The 25,299-nt window shown below is 39.7% G+C and overlaps 1 protein-coding gene across 1 annotated transcript in view; it reads left to right on the forward strand.

The window, feature by feature from the left end:
- Nucleotides 1-25,299, forward strand: part of LOC126235667 (ATP-binding cassette sub-family C member 4-like) — a 311,483-nt gene that overhangs the window by 258,264 nt on the left and 27,920 nt on the right. The window contains exons 19-20 of the mRNA XM_049944390.1: nucleotides 8,152-8,322; nucleotides 22,184-22,311. Of these exons, the coding sequence (XP_049800347.1) occupies nucleotides 8,152-8,322; nucleotides 22,184-22,311 (299 nt within the window). The remainder of the gene's footprint in view (nucleotides 1-8,151; nucleotides 8,323-22,183; nucleotides 22,312-25,299) is intronic.

Consider the following 25,299-nt stretch of genomic DNA (forward strand, 5'->3'; position numbering starts at 1 on the left):
CCTTATTTATATATTACAATACTGAGAGAAAAATGTTGTGTTTATATACATAAATATGAACAAAAGAAATAAAAGTCTCTTGTTCACAAAAATTTGAGGAACATGAGACCAAAAGAGTTGCTCATTGTGGCAAAATACTCTGTAGCACACAAGTATGACAACATAGACGTAACACATAAATACTGTAGTATGAGACAAAGAATCAACAGTTAATATACTAGGAAAAGATACAGACATTCCTAAATGTCATTGATTTAAAGCACATGACAGCTTGAAAATACGTATGCATTCAGTTATTGAATTTTTCAGCGCTGATATTATGGAGCAGATGAGTGGAATGGTTCGAGCTTGAAACTAAGTCTGATAGTGCTATTTATATTCTGCCTAATTTTATATGTCTTAATTTAAGTAGCTGCCACTTTTAACTAGGGACACCATTCAGTGCTTACTATTTTCACTATGAAGCTACAAAAGTCTCATAATTTGTATTAATGTAGTTCTACCTTATTGTGTATGTTTATCAAGTATAAGTCTGAGGCAGTCTGTTCGGTAAGAGTAGTAATTGAAGATTTGGTAATAAAGTGGTAATAATAATAATAAAATGAAATTAACAAAGTAATGTGACATGGATGGAAGAAATCTGACCAAAAGAAAAAAAAACTAATACCAATTATATATGATGTGTTCCACTCTAAGATCTCCAGTTTTCTTTTAGCAAAATTGTCAGAAAAAAATTTGAAACTTCTGTGATTTCTCAACGTAACCACCCTGTAGCCATTCACACTTTTCACAGTGTCAGTGCCATGATACCTTGGCTGTTGCAAATGGTTCTCCAGGAATCTGTTTTTGACTACTGGAAAATCACCGATACAATAGCAGCTTGACTGGAGAATGTGTTACCGTACTAGGAGTCAGGTCAGATGAGGAAGGATCTAGAGAAGACACTTCAAAGTTGTCTTTATGAAGAAACTCTTGCACAGTTTTTGCCTGATAAGTTGCTGCATCGTCCTGGTTGAAGAGCACACATCTGGCCTTTGCCAGCCATATTTTTTGCAGTGCTGGAAGAACCCTGTTCTCAAAACATTTTGGTAGCTTGCTTGTGTCACCATAGTGCCCTTTGAAACACTAAGTAAGGATTATGCCATCACTGTCTCAAAACATGGCCACTGTAATTTGTTAGACAGTGAGTGTGTGTTCTTCCTCTGTGCTGATTGGTACTTCATTTCAGGACTGGAGAACAGCATTCATGTCCCAACCATTATCACAGTTGTTGAAAAGTAAGTCCCATTCTTTCCGTCCACGTCATCTGGCAAACTGCCACTCGTGCAGCCTTGAGGTCATCTGCCAGTACTCGTGGCACCTACTTGAAGGACTTTCCATGTTTTCAGGCTGTCATGCAGAACTGTGCTTATAGATTCCATAAAAGTACTGATTATGCATGTGATATTTTGTGCATTCAATTGATAATCCTCGAAAACAACTGTCTCCGCATGTGTGAGTATGTTGTCAGACTGGCTGGTTCAAGGCTGAGATTGTTTTGATTTGTCATCACATGAAGTTTTGTCATCTTTGAACTGTCACACCCACAAATATACATTCTATACATTCAAGACACCATTACCCCCCTTGTATCACTCAATTGCTGACGAATTCAACAGGAACTCAAAACACATGTGGAGAAAATAAATGATTGCTTACTATTCCTTTAGTAAAATATCACCATTTTTAGTATAAAAACCGCTCTTGTCATTGAATATGCTAGAGTTCTGCATGCCACTCTGAGCTGCTGTCGGTATACACGTGCACACACCATGATCAGATATTTGTATCTGCTTCCAATCTTCAGAGTGTTACTGGGAGACTACAGAATTTAAACATGCCTCATACAATATAGCCAGTATAAGGATAACAACAACAAAAACACTAAAACTTACCTACTGGTTGCACATTTCATCCTGGCCCCTCTGTCATCGATGGGAGTCACCTGACTTCTTGCTGCTCCAGAATGTTTACACCGGTTGCCAACCCTTAGCTACTTAACAGTATTCTGCACCATAACAATAAGTAGCCATTGTGAACATAGTGTTGATCCATGTGCGGTATTGTGCATAGTGATTGCTAACATTATTTACAAAAATGAGCTAAGAGGCTATATCTGGTTCTTCTAGTGACTCGCCTCAACTTTCAGGTTACATGTGTGATGCACTGACCCATTACATGTTTGTTTCTTGAAAAAGCTATGAGGTGGCTGCTCTGGGAGGAGGAAGCGGTGCCCGCCTCAGCGGCCAGTGTGCTATGAGCTTCTGCTCCCAGCACTCTCCATTCAGGGGCCAAGTAAAAGTGTGCGATCAGTACACAATAACTAGAATATGCGAGAATATCTGACAACAAATGTACCTCCACTAAATAAAATGAAGCAAAATTATCTAACTAGCATCGGAAAAGTAGTGCAGATAATATCATAATGTTGTTCTAACATGAAAACAATGATGATAACTTCAGTGCACAGATACAGAATAATAAGTTGTTTCAGTCAATAAATAGTAACATAGTAAGATTTTTAAAAAGTTACACCCATTTTTTGTTGGTATAAAAGAGACTTTCAAAATAAAAATAATTTATCGAAGATTAGGGAGAGAGTGTTGGGACAAGAGATATGTCAGTAGGGAGAGGGAGGGAGGGAGGGGAGAGGGGGGCAAGATGCAGTGTACAACTTCAAGGGCAATATTTAGGAGGATTTCGGATATATGTGGGATACAGTCAAACAGTCAGATGAAACTTTGTGTCACTGAATAACTCAACACAATAGAACACTCAAGCAGTGTTGCCACACTAAAAGAGGGCACTGGAGTCAAGGTAAGAAAATGTGACACACACAAAAATGCTGAGAAGTTTTAGGAGGATAGTGTGGAGTTCAGATTGGCAATTAAAGACTTCCTATCGCATTATGGAGAAGAAATTTAGCAGAGACAACATACACACACTCATGCAATGCAGCTCACACACACATGACCACAATCTCTGGCAGCTGGAGCCAGATTGTGAGCAGCAGGGCATTATGCGAGAGGCAACCAGGTGGGGGTGAGGAGGAGGCTGGGGCAGGGAGGGGGAGGGATAGCAGGTAAGGGTGGGGGACAGTGAAGTGCTGCTGGGAGCATGCAGGGGCGAAGTGGAGAGCAGGGGAGCTAAATGCAGTCGCGAGGTTAGATGGAGGGTGGGTTAGTGGAAAAGGAGAGAAGTAAAAAGTCAAAAGACTGGGTGTGTTGGTGGAATAGAGCACTGTGTAATGCTGGAATGGAAACAGGGAACAGGTTAGACGAGGAAGGACAATGGTTAATGGACAATGGCTAACAAAGAATGAGGCCAGGAGGGTTATGGGAACTTAGAATATGTTACAGGGAGAGTTCCCACGTGTGCAATTCAGAAAAGCTGGTGTTAGTGTGAAGGATCCAAATGGCACTGGCTGTGAAGCATTCATTGAAATGAAGGACTCATTTCCATGATTGCTTCACAGCCTTTGCCATTTGGATTGTTCCCACGAACACCAGCGTTTCTGAATTGAACAGGTGGGAACTCTCCCTGCAATATATCCTACATTCCCATAACCCTTCTAGCCTCAACCTTCATTAGTCATTGTCATTGTCCCATCCAGCACAACACAGCACTCTATTCCACTAACACACCTATCCTTTTTATTTTTTATTTTACTCCTTTTCCACTAACTGTCCTCCATGCCCCCCCCCCCCCCCCTCTCCCCCACTCTTCATCTAACCTCCTGATTGCACCTAGCTGCTCCACCTTGTCCCTACGTGCTCCCAGCAGCATTTTACCATCCCCCACCCCTACCCGCTATCCCTCTCCCTCCCCACATGGTTGCCTCTCCAATAATGCCCCACTGCTTGTGCAGTCTGGCTCCAGCTACCAGAGATTGTGGTCATGTGCGCATGAGTTGCATTTGCGTGAGCATGCGCATGTGTGTACGTTGTCTGTTTATGACTACGACCTTGTTGACCGAAAGATAACTTTCCGTCAGCCTTTTTGTTATGCCTTTCTGTGACTCAGCATCTCGGCTATGTGGTGACTAGCAAAGAGTCCAGTTTGATGGATATATGTACTGCACGGAATCAAAATGCTGTCACTTCATATGTTTCCCTATCTCTCTGATCAGTTGCTACTAGTTGGACATGAAGGACTTACTATAGGAACCTGAACTGTGGCATTGCCACAAGGACCTGTTTTGGCACTATTCTGTTTGATATCCGCAATGCTCACCTAATTAGGCTATTGCTGGAGGAGGTGAAGGTTTAGCAGTATGCAAACAATGTAAGTATTTACATGGAAAGTTCATCCCTAGGAAACTGTAACTGACAGCCACAATGTTCAAGCACCAACAGTGACTCACAATAAATGGACTGAATGTATCCACAGATAAATAAAAAGTAGTATTGTTCTCGAGGCATACAGCAAATATTCAGCCATTGCAACTATATACCTGTACCACATCCCTTCAAAGATGGTAGTCAAATACCAGGGGCTCTTCATCGACTGTAAGCTAACCTAGAAGGCTCACATTACCAATGCATTCTTGCTTGATGCATATGAACAAACTTTCCACCCCTGCCAGCAGTATCTCTGTGCCAAACTGAGTCCAATATGAATCTTACAATCCGAAATCAGTCACCTCGAACTTAACCTTACAATAATTTGCTGGATACTTCTGGATCACTAGAGCTCTTCATCCCCTAGGCTAAGCACATTTAGATATTCAGGAGATTTCAAGGAAAATCTTAAGAGCACCTAGACTAAATAGCTTTAGCATCCCATTCCCATTCAAATTGTGAACTTAATAACTGGTGTTCCTGTGACCATGTGGCTCACATTAATAACAAAACTTTGCTGCAGTTTGTAAGACAGTATTTTAAGGCAGTATTCATCAGTACTGGAGCTCCAGAGCCAGGGACTCTGTTGGAATTACGTACTGCATACCATGTTTGCAGAAGTCTGGGCTATTCAAATTACCAGCACAGGCAAATAGCACGGCCATGAAATTCGTTCCGATACTAGAAGCACTTCGTTTCTCCCCACTGATGACAGCATCTCTATATTTCCTGTTCAGTGATTCTTTATCTTCTCTAACAGTACTTCAAAATTTTACCACCTGTTTGACTGAAATCCCCATTGTATACAGGCTTATCGATGAGTTGGAATCAATTCATGAAGAAGATCATTCTTTTAATTTCATTTAGGTTAAATCACACTGTGGGATAACTGGGTGAAGCTGTTGACCACAATCACTGCACACCTTTTTATGTGAGTACGACAAGCAACTAGCTGTCCACCAGAATGAATGGCCACCACAACCTAGCCATGTACAAAGATGACCAGCCAGTGGCACAACATGCAGCTGAGCACAACATGCTTGAATTCAATGGCTGCTGAACAATCTGGGCCATCTGGATCTCTCCCTCCACCACCAGCTTTTCTCAACTATGCAGATGGGAGTTATCCTTGAAACATATCCTTCACTACTGTAACCCTCCTGGGCTCAATATCCATTAACTTACTATCCCCACACCCTCTACCCAACAGTTTCCCCTTCCTCCATCCTGTCTCCCTTCACAATCCACCTTCCTGCATCACCTTCACCCATGCATCACACCCAACCATCTCCCGTACCTGTGTATCACATGCCTAGCTCGAGCGCGTATCACCTGTCTCTCCCACATTCCTAACCAGTAAACTTGCTGCCTCCCTCAAAGCAGCTAACTTCTCCCCTATCTCTACTATCCACCCCCACACGACACAATCCCAACCTGACGTTAGTCCATCTGTCAAAATGCAATCCTGGCAAAGGATATATTCCGAAAGGTAGAAAGTTTTCCTTTTCTTTCTCTTTTGCATGTGCCTAACAAGAACTCAACACTTCCGCTATTCAGGGAGTGGTCTCCTTTACTTCCAAAGTGTTTACATTCAGCCAAAACTTTCCCTGCTGTGTTTACATATGATTTAGACTGTAAACTTTATAAACTTTTACATCTGGCTATTACTGTAATAATCTGACATGTCCTACAGTCTAGTGATACACTTACATTAAGAATCAGTGGCACTTGAAAATAAATAAATAATGAGATGAATAACACATTAGTACTCGTAGATGTACTCACATGGTGTAATCAGAATCCTGAGCTGTTTAAACAGATCTTTACAGGAAACTTGGATACTATTGTCATTTATTAATTCTAATAGCCCTTCTCTGTAGTTTGAAGACTGTGTCCACATTTTGTGTATGGGACCCCCAAAAAATGATCCCTAACTAAAGATGGAGTTCATGTAGGAATAGTATGTAACTATAAGGCATTGTCTGTTACACCCTGATGTCAGTGTCATCAGAGTCACGTGGCACAGGCTGCTTGCACCATGTAATGTCACTCGGTCCCACAGTAAGACAAAGCCTCCAGGAGCTGCCCGACTTGGCTTCCACGCATGCACCTCTCCGGACCTCTCTGGAAGATTCCAGACACTGTTATTGGCAGTCAACTTGTGATGACTATGGCAGAGACAGCTATTGAAAGCTTGAGTATTTTATTCAAGATTATGTGGCTTGTAAACTGAAAAGATTTTACTGACTGATATCAGTACCCTAACAGAATAGCATGCTGATGACTTTTTTCCCTAGTGTATTTATGTGCATCCCACTACACAAAAATTTTAAGTTTGCTGTCTGTACAATATACTGTTTGTAATTTTCATCCAAATTTGACTTTACAGAATTATTTTCCCTCTTTCTGGAGAAATTCATGCTGTTTGTTTTCTTTATTTTCAGTGTGGTTTGTTGCATGAAGACCAGTTCTAAATGTTATTTAGGGTTTCATTTGCTTATTTATACTATAAGTTCTGGTGTTTTATTTGTGCTTATAATATTACTGTCATCAACAAAAATAATATTCTACGTGGGTCTAACATTGTGTGTAAAGTTATTGGTATACATTAAAAACAATATTGGTCCTAAGTTGCTGCTCTAAGGCATTCCTGTATTAATATATTTTTGATTTGATGCAAATTTCACTAAAAATTTTAATTTATTTGGAGCCTGTGCTACCTCTACCTTTTGTAGCCTCTTTTTTCTGATTTGATCAGAGCCACTGATTTGCAGTTCCTCCTGCTCCAACAATTTTAGTTTTTTAGCCAAATTCTACATCAAGCATCATCAAAGGCCTTTGATAGATGTAAAAATACACCTCTGAAACATTCATCCTTGTGTAGTTCATCAAGTACCACTTTTGTAAACTACACTATGACTGATTATGTATTTCTACTACTTGGAAAACAAACTGAGTTTCACTGAAAATGTTGTATTTGTTCAGGCAATTCATTGGTCTGCCTTTTGTAATGGATTCTATAATTTTAAAAGTGATTACAGCAGACAACTAGGCTTCTAGTTTTCTATCTCCTGCATCACATTTTTTTTGGAAGTGACACAATCCTTACCTACTTCAGATACATGTCTGTTGTATCCGTGTGCAATATTAATTCCAAATTATTTTTATGGCAAATATATGACATTAACTTCTAACCTTTTGCCAAGCAGCTGTCGTACTATTACCAGAGGTTAGAAGTAAAATGCAGACGTTTGCTTTACCTCTCTCTTCCTGCCCTTCTAGTTTTCAACAGAACAGTAGCAACAGAGAGGTAAAGTGAGTTTGCAATAAAAGCTTCATTTGAAACTTGCTGACAGATTAAAACTGTGTGAAGGGCCAGGGCTCAAACTTGTAACTCTGCTTTTCTACTGCTGAGATGTACCATCACAAATTACAACTTGCCATCACTGCTTCAATTTTGCCAGTACCTCTCCCTACTTTCCAAGCTTCACAGAAGCTCATCTAAATATTATGCTGAACTAACACTTAGCAGCTGGCAAATGATAAAGATACAAACCAAAAGTTTTGGAACCAGTGAATCTATTTCTGTTAAAAGACAAGTGGTTTTGCCAGAGAAATAACATGTTGTCCTGACACCTAGCATTTTGTGATTTTTTTTAAATGTCTGTTTCTGTTGTCACCTGGTAACCAGAATTTTTACTTGTTAATATTTGACTTGTGTGATTTTGGTGACTGGTTTCTTAATGTAATTATTTTGTTTATTTAATTGCAGGTGTTCTAGGGGGATATGTTGGCCTTGCAATTGCACAATCTCTGATGTTGACAGGAATGCTACAGATAGCAATCAGAGAAACAACGGAAGTTGTCAGTCAGATGACATCAGTGGAAAGAATTCTACAATACAATGACATTGAGAGAGAACCACCTTTTGAGTCTGAATCAGGTATTTCGTCTAACATTGTTAACCATTATACATTCTGAATATCCTATTGAAGTTCTGCAGATTTGCAGGTGCATAAGCAGCTTAAGTCAGTAGTGAACAAGTTCTCTTCATAGGAAGGGCAAACAGTATGACCACTGTAAAGTTAACTGGGACAGGAACATAATTCTGTGGAGGTGTCAGTTGTGTTTCTACATCTGCATACATACTGCACATACAGCGTGCCACTACTAATCATTTCCTTTCCTCTTCCATTCGAAAAAAGGACGAGGGAAAACCGACAGTCTATAAGCTTCTGTAGAAGCCTAATTTCTGTCATCTTATCTTCATAGTCCTTACACAAGATGTATGTTGGCAACAGCAGAATCGATCTGCAGTTGGCCTCAAATGCTGTTTCGCTAAATTTCTACAATAGTGACTTGCAAAAAAAGCTTCATCTTCTCTCCAGGGATTCCCACTCGAATTCACACAGCACCTCCATAATACTAACAGAAACATACCTAGTAGCATACCTCTGAATTGCTTTGGTATCTTCCTTTAAGCCGACCTGGGAGGGATCCCAAACAGTTACCTGTACTCAGGAATGAGTCACACTAGCATTCCATGTGCCATCTTCTTTACAGATGACCTACACTTTCTCAAAATTCTCCCAATAAAACTAAGTCATGCAGTCACCTTCTGTACTACCTCACATGCTCATTCCATTTCATATCGCTTTGCAATGTTATGCCTAGATATTTAATCGATGTGGCTGTGTCCAGCAGCATGCTACTAATGATATATTCAAACATTACAGGATTTTTTTCCTACTCATCTACAATACATTAACTTATATTTTTCCACATTTAGAGCAAGCTGTCATTCATCACACCAACTAGAAATTCTCGCCACCTCATTTGATTCTTTCACTCATAGATAATGTACACACTAACCTGGTGCAAGATAAGGTGGTGACATGGTCGAAGCCGGACACCGTAGTATATACCTTACATTTGTTTCATTAGCTATTCTGTATATGTCTTTTAGATGGTTTTTGACACTCCTCTTGACAAATTATAGCCTACGCACCCATCTCTGTCGCAGTAGCACACAAACAGTCAAAATATGGATGCATACAGAATAAAGTTTATATATTCACAGACAGCGTATGTGCAATACTTCCCTTCTTTGGGATAAATTGCAATATATAACATAAATAATTACCAACTTATTTTTGGCTGATAGCCAGTTGTTGGCAGACCATGCCACAGATAGGACAAACACTGAAGGAAAAGAAAAGATAAATAATTGTTATCATCATCAATTACAATATTAATTGCAAGAATATATTCATTTTATGTAATTTCTTTATTGGAACCAAGTAAATACAGATGGTGAGTGTTAATCAAAGACAAAGGTATTGTCAGGAGTGCCCCAGGGAAGTGTGATAGGACCGGTGTTGTTCACTATAAACGTAGATGATTTGGCAGACAGAGTGGGCAGCAGTATGCGGTTGTTTGCTGATGATGATGCTGCAGTGTACAGTAAGGTGTCAAAGTTGAGTGACTGTAGGAAGATACAAGACCACTTAGACAAATTTCCCAGTTTGTGTGATGAGTGGCAGATAGCCCTAAATGTGGAAAAATATATATTAATGCAAATGAGTAAGAAGGATAAACCTGTAATGTTCAGATACAGTATTACTAGGGTCTAGTTTGACACAGTGAAGTTGTTTAAATATCTGGGTGTACATTGCAGAGTGATGTGAGGTGGAATGAGCATGTCAAAACTGTGGTAGGGAAGGCAAATGGTTGACTTCAGTTTATTGGGAGAATTTTAGGACAGAGTGGTTCACCTGTAAAGGAGATTGCATGCAGGATGCTGGTGCCACCTACTGTATTCTCGAGTACTGCTCGAGGTCCCGAGTTCGAGTCTCGGTCCGGCACACGGTTTCAATCTGCCAGAAAGTTTCGTATCAGTGCACACTCCGCTGCAGAGTGAAAGTCTCATTCTGGATACTGCTCAAGTGTTTGGGATCCGTACCGTGTCAGATAGAAGGAAGATATCAAAGCAATTCAGAGGAGGCCTGCTAGGTTTGTTACTGGTAGGTTCAAACAAAACGTAAGTGTTACTGAGATGCTTCGGGAACTCAAATGGGAATCTCTGGAGGGAAGGCAGCATTCTTTTTGGGAAACACTATTAAGAAAATTTAGAGAACTGGCATTTGAAGCTGACTGCCAAACGATTCTGCTCCTGCCAACATACATTGCGCTTAAGGACCACGAAGATAAGATATGAGAAATTAGGGCTCGTACGGAGGCATACAATCGGTCGTTTTTCTCTTGCTATGTTCCCCAGAGCATACTGCATCCACTACCAGCTCTCCTCTGCCCCTCAGTACAGGTGTCAAGGAGCTGTTCCCCTGGAAGATGACAGCACGATGAAGAAGGTATCAGGATTCATCAGACAATGCAATGCTCTGCCACTACACCAACAACCAGAGCCGATGGTCACATGCCCATTTCAGTTGTAATTTCTGATGTCGTGGCATTAACAGTGGAACATGCGTGGGTCATTGGCTGCAGAGGCCCATCATTAGGAGTCTATTCAGACACACTTTACTCTGCCCACCATTCCCCCACAGTTTATCTCCTGACCTGTTTTACCAGTTTGCCCAGCCTACCAGGTCCAATGTCTGTCATGAAGGGTGGCCGCCCAACCCCATGACATCTGGACTTGGTTTCACCTTGGTTTTGCCATGTGTTTGAGATACTCACCACAGTGCTTCTTGAACACTCAAAAAGTCATGCAGTTTCAAAAATTCTCTTGGTGATCCTATGGGCTATCACAATCTGTCCGCGGTCAAACTCAGATAGATCACACGCCTTCCCCATTTTAGTCATGGACAGCACTCTCACTGACGCTACAATCACCGCGTGAGTGTCTGACAAGCAGTCATTCCTGCTATCTTGTGGACGGGTTTATAATGATAGTGGTCATAATGTTCTGGCTGGGCAGTGTGTGTATTCTGTTGGCCATTAAAGTTGCAACACCATAAAGATGGTATGCAATGGAGGTGAAATTGGCATGAAATTTACTGTGTACTTGGATATCTAAATGATGCATCTTTAGACATAACTGAACAAAATAGATAGGGGTAGCATGATCTACGTGCTGTATATAGAAAAGGTCCTCCAGCATGTTTCTCATTCATACTACATTTGAATATTAATTTGTTTGTGAGAAGATCACATTACGCCACTAATAAGAAGAATAAATATCTGTTTGCATGTGTTGGAATTTGACAGCAGCACAGTCATGCCCCATCAAGACTGTATTTTATAAATTGTTGATATTGCTGCTCATGTTGGTCAACATCCCATTGGTGTCACATGAATACGGAATTAATGGATCCCAGAGAGCCATACTCAACACCATTGAGGATCTCAACAGCCCCATATGACTTGCACTTCAGAGGAGACATTGTTCGCCTGTCTCTGTAGTATCGTACAGCCACATCACTTACCATGAGTCACGAAATGGGCTTGTTTGCAGCAAGAAAAGTACCCACACTGATAGTGTGGTAACATCTGGGGTACCACGGATTGCCAGCACTGTGACCATTGTTGTGGCTTTCCCTGACTTGGTAGCTCAGAGAGGTGTGCTAACAGTGAGGCACCCAACAACAGTGGACACAGGAGTGCCACAGTGTTGTCTATTAAAATATTGACTACCCACACATAGTGACGGATGTTTCACCAACAGGCCAGGCCATGGCATCAGATGTGAGGCTTTGCTATGGCCACTGGTGGGCACACGGCATGAGGCTCTGTCAGACTGCATTTGCCATGTTCATACAGGCCTGGTGTGATAATATGGCATACTATTGGTTACACAACATGATAACCTCTGGTTTGAATAGCCAGTAATTTAAAGTGCAGGTGTTACATTTATGAAGTGTTTAGGCCAGTAGCTGTACCCTATCATCAGTGTCTCTGCTACATAATATTTCAACAAGATAATACAAGACCTTACGTTGCCCATGCTCTTGTGACGTACCTCGATACAGAGGGTGTTTGCCTGTTGCCCTGGCTAACGCATTCTCCTGATCTCTGACCCAATGACACTGGCAAAGGACAGATTTGAAAGAGATACGAACCTTTCTATTTGGTAGAGTATCAAGGTCTAAAATCTAGTCTATCTGTTGGCTGCCCTGCAGAACTATCAGTGTGCTGCTACCTGGAGAATAGTCAGTAGACTTCAAAGGAAAGAAAAGAAAAAAAGTGCGCCCTTACACACACACACACACACACACACACACACACAGAGAGAGAGAGAGAGAGAGAGAGAGAGAGAGAGAGAGAGAGAGAGAGAGTATGTGTTTTACGGTAGCTCATCAAAGGGTAACTCTGAAAGCTAGCAAGTTTTCTTTTTTTGTGTATGTTCCTGTCAACGATTCAATGCTTCTGCTTTTCAGTGAGTGGTCTATTTTAATCCAAAAGTGATAATGTTGTGTTGAACCTTTAGCATTTCTACCTAAAGCATGAATTGTTCTCTGCATCTTGTTGGCTTGAATCTTTGAGGTATTTGTCTGTGATGTTTTCACACTGCTGTAGCCTCAAAGGTAGTTGGACGAGGATTGAAGAGATTGGTAACCTGTTAAGCCCATGGCTTTAACTCATCAACTGTTAATATCTGAAATGACACATTTGTGTTGCTAAGGATTTTGATTCAATTTTTCTTCATTCATTTTTGCCTTTATTTGGGTATGATTAGAAGATGGTGCAGATGTAGAAAAGATTATTGTTGCATTTGTTTCATTTATCTGTAAAACAGCAGAGGGAGTTATATGAACCGTGTGGAACATCAGAATATGGCTTAGTGACAAAACCATTAAAATATTGCTTGTCAATTAGATTAAAGGAATGTCTGATATAGGAAGCATATACTGTTGTTATCTGCACTTTTTTTGTGCCATGTCAATCATACACTAATGCTGATGACTGGACATACTCACATACATGGATGAGGTTCTAGATTTCATGCAGCATAGATGCCCACTATAATGGTTGCTTGTAAGGGCAGCAGTGTCAAACTGTATAGTTTCCATTGCACAGATAGGAGGAAATGTGACACCAGAAGAGTCAACATGAACTGTTGCAAACCAGTTACTAACAGTATGACTACAAGCATGCATAACTCAAGATCATATTCCACTCACAATAAAGCACTATTACTGGGTGTTGTCATCAGATTTGATGGGGCAATATTGGTGAATACTGACAGCCATGGTACTGATGTGTATTTAATAGTTCCTGTCACAATCCTCATTGCATCATTTAGATATATATCTATTATTTTATTGATACAACTACTTCTGCTTCAAACAAGAGAACAGTATTCAGCACCATGATACAAGTGCTTGTGCTGTAGTTCTCAAGGTCTTTGCATTAGATCCCCAGCCAGCACCAGCCAGTTACCTTAAAAAAATTAGCTTTTGTCCTGTTTCCTAAATGTCAGGGATCTGTTGACAGTCACACCAAAATATTTGGGGTGTCAACTATGTTGTAATATTTCATTGTAGAAGAATACATTCTGTTGGTTGGGTGGAATGAGCTAACTTCTGTTTTATTAGAGGTCAGGCAGAGTCTCCATTTTTTGTGATACTGGTCAAGCTTTCCTAAGTTGTTACTGAGTGCTTGTTCACAATCTTTGAATGTGTTGCTTTGAGTTGGGCATAACTAAACTTTTCAGAGTCAGTGGTGCTATGTCAGTGGTGTAGATGTTAAATAAAAGTGGGCCCAAAACTGAGTTATGTGGGTGACTATTCTTCACAGTGTAGAATTTACTTGTAGGTTCTCCAATGTTAATTTTAAAAGAGCAGTTTTAAGCCTGTTTTTCATTAGTGCTATGATCTTTGAACTTGGAATGGTTTGACTTCATTTGTGCATTGAAACATCCATCCACATGGTGTGAGGTCAATAAATACCTTTGGTGTTGTCTTTGTCTTTCGGAAGCCCACTTCTATAAAGGACGTCAGGGTGAGAACCTGTTGCAGTATCTTCAGTCTGCATGAAATCCTGCTTGACATGGGGTGTGGAGTGGGTAGGAGGTGTTACAACTCAAATTGTTGGAAGTATTCTGTTATACAGAAGTCCGTGCAGCATCTTGTAACACACGTAGTACCACAACTGGACAATAGTTTGCTTGATCTAAAGAAGAGCGTAAATGTAGCAATAATTTTTACATTGTAAAATTGTAGTGACTATTGTAGTGCTTTTCCTAGTTATTTAATGAACTTGGAAAATATACCATCCAGGTCAAGGTGGTGTGGACTGGGTGTATCCCAAAACAGTAGTTTGCTATCTCACAGAAACACTTGAGATCTTGATCTGCAAATTTAATAATTTTATGTATCCTACATGTATTGTTTGTAAAATAAAGTTTGGGTGAATTTGGAAACTGTCCTAGAGTGTTCTTTTTTCCGGACATGCATGCCCATCTTTCCCAACACACATCCTCATGTGGCTAAATCATCCTGGATGATTCCAACTCTGGCCACAGCTCTGGGAAACGGTGCTCCCTGCCCCCAACTCTCTCTCTCTCTCTCTCTCTCTCTCTCTCTCTCTCTCTCTCTCTCTCTCTCTCTGAAGTGGAATGTTCTTGTAGATCTTGAATGTTTTCAGTTGTTTCTATGCATTTTGATCGCTAAATGCCTCAGGTGCATAGTTAGTAGTTACTTTTACTACTTATACTACTTGTAAACTCAAGACTCAGATTCACATTGATTGTTTTTTCTCTCAGCACATGATACACAGTTAAAGATTTCTATTTCTCCTTCAGAATAAATCAGAGACTATCTCATCAAAAATCAGATAAGTTTCAATTTAATATAATGTGTAATGTTTTGTGAAACGGTAAGAAACAAAGCTACTTGGTCATGGAAAAGACCACTATATAATTCACAGAAAGCCAATTAAAGACCTTAACAACAAAAAGGATGGCACAAAAAAGATTTACAATAGTATTTACAATGTATATTATACTACAAGACTCATACCCAGTGCAGGGAAATCCCATGTGGAATGAAGTATGCTACAAGCGATGCTCTTCATTTAGATTTGAAAATCTGTGGTTTATATCATGCATATTGAAAATGAAATCTGCAAAATAATTTGGACCTTCTTGTACAATAGTTAAAAAGAGCTCTGCATACTTCTTGCAAGAGCATACCACACCTGGCTTCTCTAATGATTAGTTGAACAAGAAATATTATGAAACTTCCTGGCAGATTAAAACTGTGTGCCCAACCGAGACTCGAACTCGGGACCTTTGCCTTTCGCGGGCAAGTGCTCTACCATCTGAGCTACCGAAGCACGACTCACGCCCGGTACTCACAGCTTTACTTCTGCCAGTATCTCGTCTCCTACCTGCCAAACTTTACAGAAGCTCTCCTGCGAACCTTGCAGAACTAGCACTCCTGAAAGAAAGGATATAGCGGAGACATGGCTTAGCCACAGCCTGGGGGATGTTTCCAGAATGAGATTTTCACTCTGCAGCGGAGTGTGCGCTGATATGAAACTTCCTGGCAGATTAAAACTGTGTGCCCGACTGAGACTCGAACTCGGGACCTTTGCCTTTCATGGGCAAGTGCTCTACCATCTGAGCTACCGAAGCACGACTCACGCCCGGTACTCACAGCTTTACTTCTGCCAGTATCTCGTCTCCTTGCTAGTTCTGCAAGGTTCGCAGGACAGCTTCTGTAAAGTTTGGAAGGTAGGAGACGAGATACTGGCAGAAGTAAAGCTGTGAGTACCGGGCGTGAGTCGTGCTTCGGTAGCTCAGATGGTAGAGCACTTGCCCGCGAAAGGCAAAGGTCCCGAGTTCGAGTCTCAGTCGGGCGCACAGTTTTAATCTGCCAGGAAGTTTCATATCAGCGCACACTCCGCTGCAGAGTGAAAATCTCATTCTGGAAGAAATATTATATTTATAAGCCTTATTGAAGCCAAATATTTGGCATTTTAAGTGTTGTATGGGAGTCAGCATATATGGACAAATGAAGTTAACGTTTAACAAAGTCAAACTGAGACACTACAATGAAGGTTTTATTTATTAAATATGCAGCAATTCTGTCATTCACTACCTTTTCAGAAATGCATAAATTGCCATGATTTGTCTGTCTTGTTACTTAAACTAATTAAAAAAAATAGTGCAGGACAGAACCTACCAAATATGGGTATATTTTATATTTTCTCTATGCGCCACCATAAAAAGATGAGTAATCACTTTATAAGGTTGAAATGCTTTACCGTCAGATTCAATCTGGTATGTAAATTTATTGCATTTGTGTTTGGATAATTCTTTTAATTTTACTACTTTGTCTTCTGTGCATATTCTAGTGTATGCAGTTGCATAGTTTCCTTATTTGGAAAGTTCCAGTTCTTAGAAAACTCTCTGTTTGATCTATTAAACCCGTAAAAAAGATTCACGAACGTCTGATTTCTACTAAGGACCTGCACCTTTCATTAACCATGCCAAAAGTATACAAAACCCTGTGTTGTATGTGGCTATGCAGCACTGTAACTTCTGTGGGAGACTGAGTGCTGTGGAGGTACCCCCCCTTTCCAGATACAGCTAGGAAAAAAAAAAATCATTGAATGGAAAAAAAAAAAAATCATTGAATGCCACAGCTGCCATTCTCAAATTATTTTTGTCTGTCCTGTTGCCAGAGAAATGTAGCATCTCTACTTTTACATTTCTAGATGCACAAACCTTACCATGTTCTATGGTTTTTGCTTTATTATTTTGCCTGTTAAATTGTTCACAATTTATGCTTTTTGACTTCCTGTTAACAAAGTTTAAAATTCTTTGATATCTTTTGTAGTATAATTTTGCTACTTTGATGTAAGAGCTCTTTATAATGGGTAAAATTCCCTCATTACAGGATATATTCTAGTCCCAATTCTTAACAAATTATTTTGTTTTCTTCACCTTAGTTTCATTTTTGCTGTCTTTGAGGGAAGCTGGCTTTGGATTTTGGGATAGAAGTTCAAAAATTAAGTAAAAAAGAAAATTTCCTCCTATTGTTCTTGTTGGAGACAATTCATAAATATTTTCTAGTGGTAAATAACAGGAGTAAAGATAACCAGTCACCATATAGTAATGGATTGAGTGATCAACAGGTTGGTTGGTTGGTCAGTTAGCAGCATGTTCATTTGATAATTTTGCATGACAGATCGTAATGATGTGGACTGAGTCACTATACATGCACACCACAAATTAATGTGTACATATGGTTACATTCTGAACATTCCTAATTCTTATACAAAAAGAAAAACCGGCATACATATGTGAGTTAGTTATTCCTACCCACTACCTTTTACACATTACAACAATCGAAATTCTTCTGCGGAGTAGAAGGAGTTGTCAAGGAGAAACTTTCTGGGCTTGTTATCAAATTTCCTTCAGGTTGTAATTATGAACCTCATCGTTCCTCTTGAACTGTAGTGGATTATTTATAATAAACTTCATGACGGAATAAATATGCTGTGAAGCAGTAGTCAGAATGCCCAACTCTTTAAACAGGTGTTTACATGATGATCATGGGTGAGGACCATATTTTGCACAATGAAGACTTTCTTGCTTAAAGGTGAGTTACACCAAAACATTATTCCATATGTATTATTGAATAAAAAAATATGCAAAATATGTCAACTTACTGATTTGTCTCTCCCCAAAGTTTGCAATGATTCTAAGCACAAATGTAGCTGAACTAAGTTGTTCTAGGAGTTACAAAATGTGTTTTTTCCAATTTATTCTCATCAATATCGACCCCGAAGAATTCTGAAGGTTCCACTCTATTTATTATTTCCTCACCATATGTTACACTTATCACTGGTGTAGAACCTCCAGATGAGCAGAACTGAGTATGTTGGGTCTTCTTAAAATTGAGGGAGAGACCATTCGCAGAAAACCAGTCAATGATGCTTTTAAGAACTTTGTTTACCATCACTTCTATTTATGTACATATACTTGGATTGATTACAATACTAGTGTCATCTGCAAAAAGAACTAATTCTACTTGTTGTATTCTAGGTGGAAGATTGTTTACATATATGAGGAACAGTAGTGGAACAAAGATTGAACCTTAGGGAACCCGTACATGATTTCTCCCCCATCATAATTACGTCCGTGGACTATATTGCTTGAATTACTGAATACAACTTCCTCCATTCTTTTGGTTAGATATGACATTATCCGTTGGTTGACTATACCATCAATGCCATAAAATGTTAATTTCTCTAGGAGAATACTGTGATTCACACAATCAAATGCCATAGAGAGGTTGCAGAAAATACCAGCTGGTGCGGTTTTATTATTTAATGCTTTTTAAAATTTGTTGACTGAACATGTAAATGGCATTCTCAGTAGAGCAACCCTTCTGAAACCCAAACTGTAATCTGCTAAGGACATGATTGTTGCTAAGGTGAGATACTATTTTAGAATACATCATCATCTCAAAAATTTTGGAGAATGATGTCAGCAGTAAAACATCTTTCTGAAAGAGGGGTTTAACAATGGCATATTTCAGTCTCTCTGAAAAAATGATTTGAGTTAGTGATGCATTACATATTTCAGATAAGACTGGGCATATTATACGGGAACAAATTCTTAATGCTCTATTGGAGACACCAGGAAAGCCAGGTGAGCTTTTATTTTTGAGAGAATGTATGGTTTTCTTAATTTCAGGAGAAGCTGGTGATACATTCGTATGATAGAGTTTTATCAAAGACACTTTTTAAACATACCACTGTGAGTTTGCTCTTGAACTATTCTACTATATTTAAGAAATTATTATTAAAAGCAGTTGCTACCTGTGACTCACTGCTCACATCCATTCCATTCAGTTCAATAGTGCTGTTCTGTGACTGGTTGTCCTGTCTCTCGCTTCACTACATTCCATGCTGCCCCAAGTCTGTTGGTTTTTGACATTATGTGCATGTTCATTGATTTTTTTAATAACCATAGTAATTTTGAGTACTTTTTGCAGTGTGCAAGTACTGCAGGATCCCTACTTATTTTTACAAAAAGATACATTTTCCTTTTCCTTTCACAATGTACTTTTAACGTAAAAAAGATTGAAAATGTTGCTGGGATTTCACACTATACCTTCCTTTGCAGCAGACTGGTACATGTCTACATTGTACAGACCAGCTGTGTTGTATCATCACTGCAGCAGATTTGGGGTAAGGTGTTGCATTGGATGGAGTGGGTGAGAAGAAGAATGAGGTGCAGAAGGGAAGGGACGGAAGGGTGGCTGAGCACTGTTAGGGAGAAAGAGCCAGACAACAGGTTATGGATGTGGCACTGGTGAGCCTACCCTGGCACTGGCAGGTGGAATTGTATGTTGCACACATTGAAGTGGATGAGTAGATTGGGAGATTCATAGTGAAATATGCTTACTATTTTTATATACTTGAATTTAGCATATTTCATGACAGTACTCACTTTTCCTTGGATGTTTATAAGATGATATTTGACTTTTTGTGTTGGCTTCAGTCATCTAGTAAAAGTATGATTCCATAATGCTGTTTCGTCGGCTGTGGAAATGTCCTGGTTCAATGCGTTTGCCTCATTTTTGGTGCTTCAAATACCATTTTTCCGAATGTACTTCCTTCTTGATGTTTATATAAAAAAAAGTAGTAGAATAACTCATTTTTTCTGGTCACTTGCAAATTATTATAATGGGGACCTGTACATTGTTCTACCGTCACACACCGAGTGTTCACTGCCGACTGACTACGGTCAAAGACGACTCCAACATCAAAGACATTTCAGACAACACACAAGCTTCCACTTCTAACCAGTCTCTTTGATATTATTCGTCACTTCTACTAATATTAATCAATATGCTGTCACTCTCGAACATATAAGCAAATTAGCATAATAAGGCAAATTACAATTCACAAAAAATATTCTGACAAAAATATAAGAAAACATTTACAACCTCCCTCATTAGATTTGGTATCAACAAATTTGGTAGAAAATAACACATCTCCCAGATCCATTACAATAGGTACTTGAAGCGCTGGAGAAGAAAGTTATCCAGTTGTTTCAGTCCGGGATTCTATTATCAATCGCCGTGTTCATAAATGAGTAACATCCCTCCCACCTCTCTGAAAGTAGTATTCCTCTGTCCCAATATGCAAAACACCTGTTCCATTCCTTACGACACAGCTTGTTCCAACTTGTTGTCGCAACGGTCGTATTGCTACGAAAGGCGTAGGTGCAAGAAATGTTCTTTCCGTTTACCTACTACGTTGTATCCCAGTCCTGCCACAGGCATATCGTACCATTTTGGTAACTGGGGCACCTGTGAAAACAGTCATGTCACATGGCAGCTGTGTTGTTAGCTTTGGCACAGCCTTTTATGTGCTGTCCACCCAGTGATGGTCCCTGCACACTGTTACCAAGAGCCGAGTTGGCAACCCGGTGACAGCAAATGCTGCTGAGCACAACATACTTGACTTTAATGACTGCTTCGCAACCTCTGGTGTATGGATCCCCCCAATATCACTTGCCCTGAATTGCATTGTTGGGATTTATCATTACCACACAACTTCTGAACCCGCTATCCTCCTGGAATCAGTCTCCTGCCCTCAGCCCTCCTACTTCATCCCTATGCATTTAATTTGCTTTCTCAAGTGCTACATACAATTCTCTCTGCCTGTGGCAGGGTGAACTAACTGGGACCGCATGCCTATCCTGTTCTCTCTCTCTCTCTCTCTCTCTCTTCCCCCCCCCCCCCTCCCCACCTGCCCCTCTGCAACTCAATCTCCCCTTTCCCTCACCTCCATTATTCTTCCCATTCACCTCTCTCCTGTTACATGACCTCTTTCTCTAACTGGACTGCACTGCCAGGACAATGTACTTGGGGGGTGGGGGGTAAACGTAGCCCTGAGCATTTGTGTGTGTTTTGTATCAGTTAGCTCCAGACGAGGACATTATCTGTACACTCAGCACCATTTCAACCTTTTTTGTGCACCTGTCAATCAGTCAGTGCCTCCTTCCATTATTTGTATTACACTCAGGATTTTCTGGTGTCTCATGTTATTGTTCTAACACATGTAACTTAGGTACGATCATTTACTATTTTGCAGCTGGTATATTTTAACTTTTTTATTTGATTATCATGATCTGATACACCATTTATTGTGGTCCCTGCATCACTATAACATGTGGGGCCTAAGAAGAAAGTGGCAATAGTAGTCTTGCTATTACCATCTACTCTGACTGAGAATGACACCATAGGGCATAAGTTGAAATTAGAGTAACTGTCTAAGATTGCCATTGTTTAGAAGTCCATGTTAAACTCTCAATAAACAACAATTTTCTTCTTCTTATTGTTAAGCTGTGTAAAGACTATTTCTAGATGAGGAAGAAACTGTGGAGTATTTCTCGCTAATGATCTACAAACTTCTAATTGTATGAGAGTGCATTTCTAGTTCCAATTTATTGGAGATGCTGATGTCTTCTATATCGATTGGTATTTGATTTTGTCTTTCTATATTCAGTATGGTACCTGATTTTTTATTAATCTTGTCACAATAGTTCTTCATGTTCTTGTATTTTCTGGATCTACCATTGTTTTAATTACTGATTAATTGTGGATTCATTATTCTGCCCTTGATAGTGTTTGAGATATTTGATGATACAATTTGGCAACCAGCTGTGTGTGTTCATGCATAGCATCTGTCAGATTGGTCATATTTAATGATACTTTAATACTGACTTCCATATTCATTGCTAATTACTTTTTGTTCACCATTAGAAACATTACATAAAGTGATATCATGTGAGTTAAACTAACGGAGCTTTATTACAGGCAGGAGACCACCAAAAGTCTGGCCAGATGATGGAGTCATACAGTTTGTTCATACATATTTACGATATTCTGCATCAGATCCTCCAGTTCTAAAAGATCTCCATTTTACTATAAAATCTGCTGAAAAGGTAAACTTACTACACTTGTTTTATTAAGATGATTATTAGGGAGTAATATGGACTGAACATTAAGGAAATTGCATGAATCACTGGAACAAAAATAATACATAACTCTTAAGTGACATGAATACAAGGTAAAACAAGATTGTAATATTTTTCAACCATAAATAATGAATAATTAGTACAACTGAAACCACAAAACAAGTATTTTCAATATAAAATTATGAAGAGATAAAGAGAGAAATAGTTTATTATTATCAGACCATAGCAGACAGGTAATTTAATCGGGGTGAACAGAGAAATGTATAGAAGGAAAATGGACAGTTTATAAATTAAGTAGGGAATTCATCCAGACCAAGGAGACAGCGGATAAGGACAAGAAGGAAGTCTAAAATGAACTACCAGCAGGAAAGCCCCAAGCATCACGTAATTCACAGATCCCACAGTTGATTCTCCACCAACACGTCTGAGGCTATCAGCAATAATCACAAGCTTCTTCAATCACAATTATTATTTACATGAAGATGCTTTGAAAACAACAAATTTTTTGTCATTTTGATGCAGTTCACAGATGTTTTGGAGAGCAGAAACAGAAACTTGTTGTTCTAATATTTTCTGTTTAAGATTCTGAGAAGTGCAGTCGTCACTGGCATCTGTGGTCTCTTCCTACCTACTGCTGAAAGAGTATCTCCACTTAATATGTTTCTGCAAGATTCATATTTCTGTCATCATATATGTTTTGTTTCTTTACAATGAGTTATCCTTCTTCTCAAATCAGAATTGAAATTTTGCACGTAACACCATCTTCAGCCTTTTTCTACAAAAACAGCTTCCAGAACTTGTGTTACACTAAGTTCAAGTATCTATTAACTGCTTTATTTTCACACGGTTTGTTTTCAAGCTCAACTCTGTCATAATGAAATTGTCATTTGATAAACAAAACAGAAAGGTATATTGGGCATACCACGTCCAGAACTCAACAATTTAGTCATCTGCAAGAGGACCTCTGCAAAGACTGTTGAAACATCAATTTTAAGTTATTTTAGAAAAAACTGCAGCCTCAAACCTAAAACTGTTTTATTCAGATCTACTCAAACTGTGTAAGTAGTTTAGCAATCTTTGTAATTAGTTGATAGTATAGTTTACAAAAATAGCCTAACTGTTTACACATTTTTGAAGGCTCTACTACACCGTATGTGATCAAAAGTATCTGGACACCCTCAAAATATATGTTTCATATCAGTGACCTCAGTAGTCGTTAGATATCGTGAGAGAAGCAGAATAGGGCGCTCGGCGGAACTCATGGACTTCGAACGTGGTCAGGTGATTAGGTGTCACTTGTGTCACATGTCTGTATGTGAGATTTCCACACTCCTGAACATCCCTAGGTCCACTGTTTCCGTTGTGACAGTGAAGTGGAAACGTGAAGGGACACATACAGCACAAAAGCGTACAGGCTGACCTTATCTGTTGACTGACAGAGACAGCCGACAGTTGAAGAGAGTCGTAATATGTAATAGGCAGACATCTGTCCAGACAATCACACAGGAATCCCAGACTGCATCAGGTTCCACTGCAAGTACTATGACAGTTAGGCAGGAGGTGAGAAAACTTGGATTTCATGGTCGAGCGGCTGCTCATAAGCCACATATAATGCCTGTAAATGCCAAATGATGCCTTGCTTGGTGTGAGCAGCGTCAACATTGGATGACTGAACAGTGGAAAAACGTTGTATGGAGTGATGAACCACGGTACGCAATGTGACGATCCGATGGCAGAGTGTGGGCATGTCAAATGCCCGGTGAATGTCATCTGCCAGCGTGTGTAGTGCCAACAGTAAAATTCGGAGGTGGTGGTGTTATGGTGTGGTCGTGCTTTTCATGGAGGGGGCTTGCACCCCTCGTTGTTTTGCGTGGCACTATCACAGCACAAGCTAACATTGATGTTTTAACCACCTTCTCACTTCCCACTGTTGAAGAGCAGCTCGGGGATGGAAACTGCATCTTTCAACACAATCGAGCGCTTGTTCATAATGCATGGCCTGTGGCGGAGTGGTTACATGACAATAACATCCCTGTAATGGACTGGCCTGCACAGAGTCCTGACCTGAATCCTATAGAACACATTTTGGGATGTTTTGGAACACCGACTTTGTGTCACGCCTCACCGACCGACATCGATACCTCTCCTCAGTGCAGCACTCCATGAAGAATGTGCTGCCATTCCCCAAGAAACATTCCAGCACATGATTGAATGTATGCCTGCGAGAGTGGAAGATGTAATCAAGGATAAGGGTGGGCCAACAGCATACTGAATTCCAGCAAGTCATTTTCAGCCACGTGTCCGAATACTTTTGATTACATAGTGTGTAATGAGATTTATGCATGATGTGTGTGTGAATGAATGAATAAACAAACGATACAGCGGAAAGCAAAAAGTTAGCTGAAATTTTAATTTTTGCCTGGACACCAAGAAAGTGTATTGTACGCACAAACACTTAGCGCGGTGGCTGATGGAAACGACTGCAAAGGCATTTCCCATTTACGGTCGCTTCCATCAGCCAGCGTGCCGAGAGTCAACTTTGTTTGCACGTTTAGTATGTTCGGTTGTTTACATGTGAAGTTACATCAAGTAATTTACTAATTATATTTGTTTCTGGGTCCTGCAAAACATTTTTGTTAGCTTGGATTTCCTTATAATTGTTATATTTACATTAGCGAATGCTTAAGTTTTTGTTAGAGATCCTTTGTACGACTTCATATGTCATTCATTTAAGCCACAACCAGGAACAAAGCCATTGCAGGTACTTGAGGGGCAGCATAGCACATTAATTACAGAATTGTTTCTTGAGAGATATGAACAAATCCTTAGCATAGATAGCTCTGTTTCCTCATTGATCTTCACATGTTCTGTCATTAACACATTACTGTGGCCTTCATTAGTAATCTTGTTAGCAGAGGGAAAAACATGAAATATTAATGCCTTGTGATGTTTCAG

This window comes from Schistocerca nitens, chromosome 2, assembly GCF_023898315.1.
Source record: "Schistocerca nitens isolate TAMUIC-IGC-003100 chromosome 2, iqSchNite1.1, whole genome shotgun sequence".
Classification (NCBI taxonomy): domain Eukaryota; kingdom Metazoa; phylum Arthropoda; class Insecta; order Orthoptera; family Acrididae; genus Schistocerca; species Schistocerca nitens.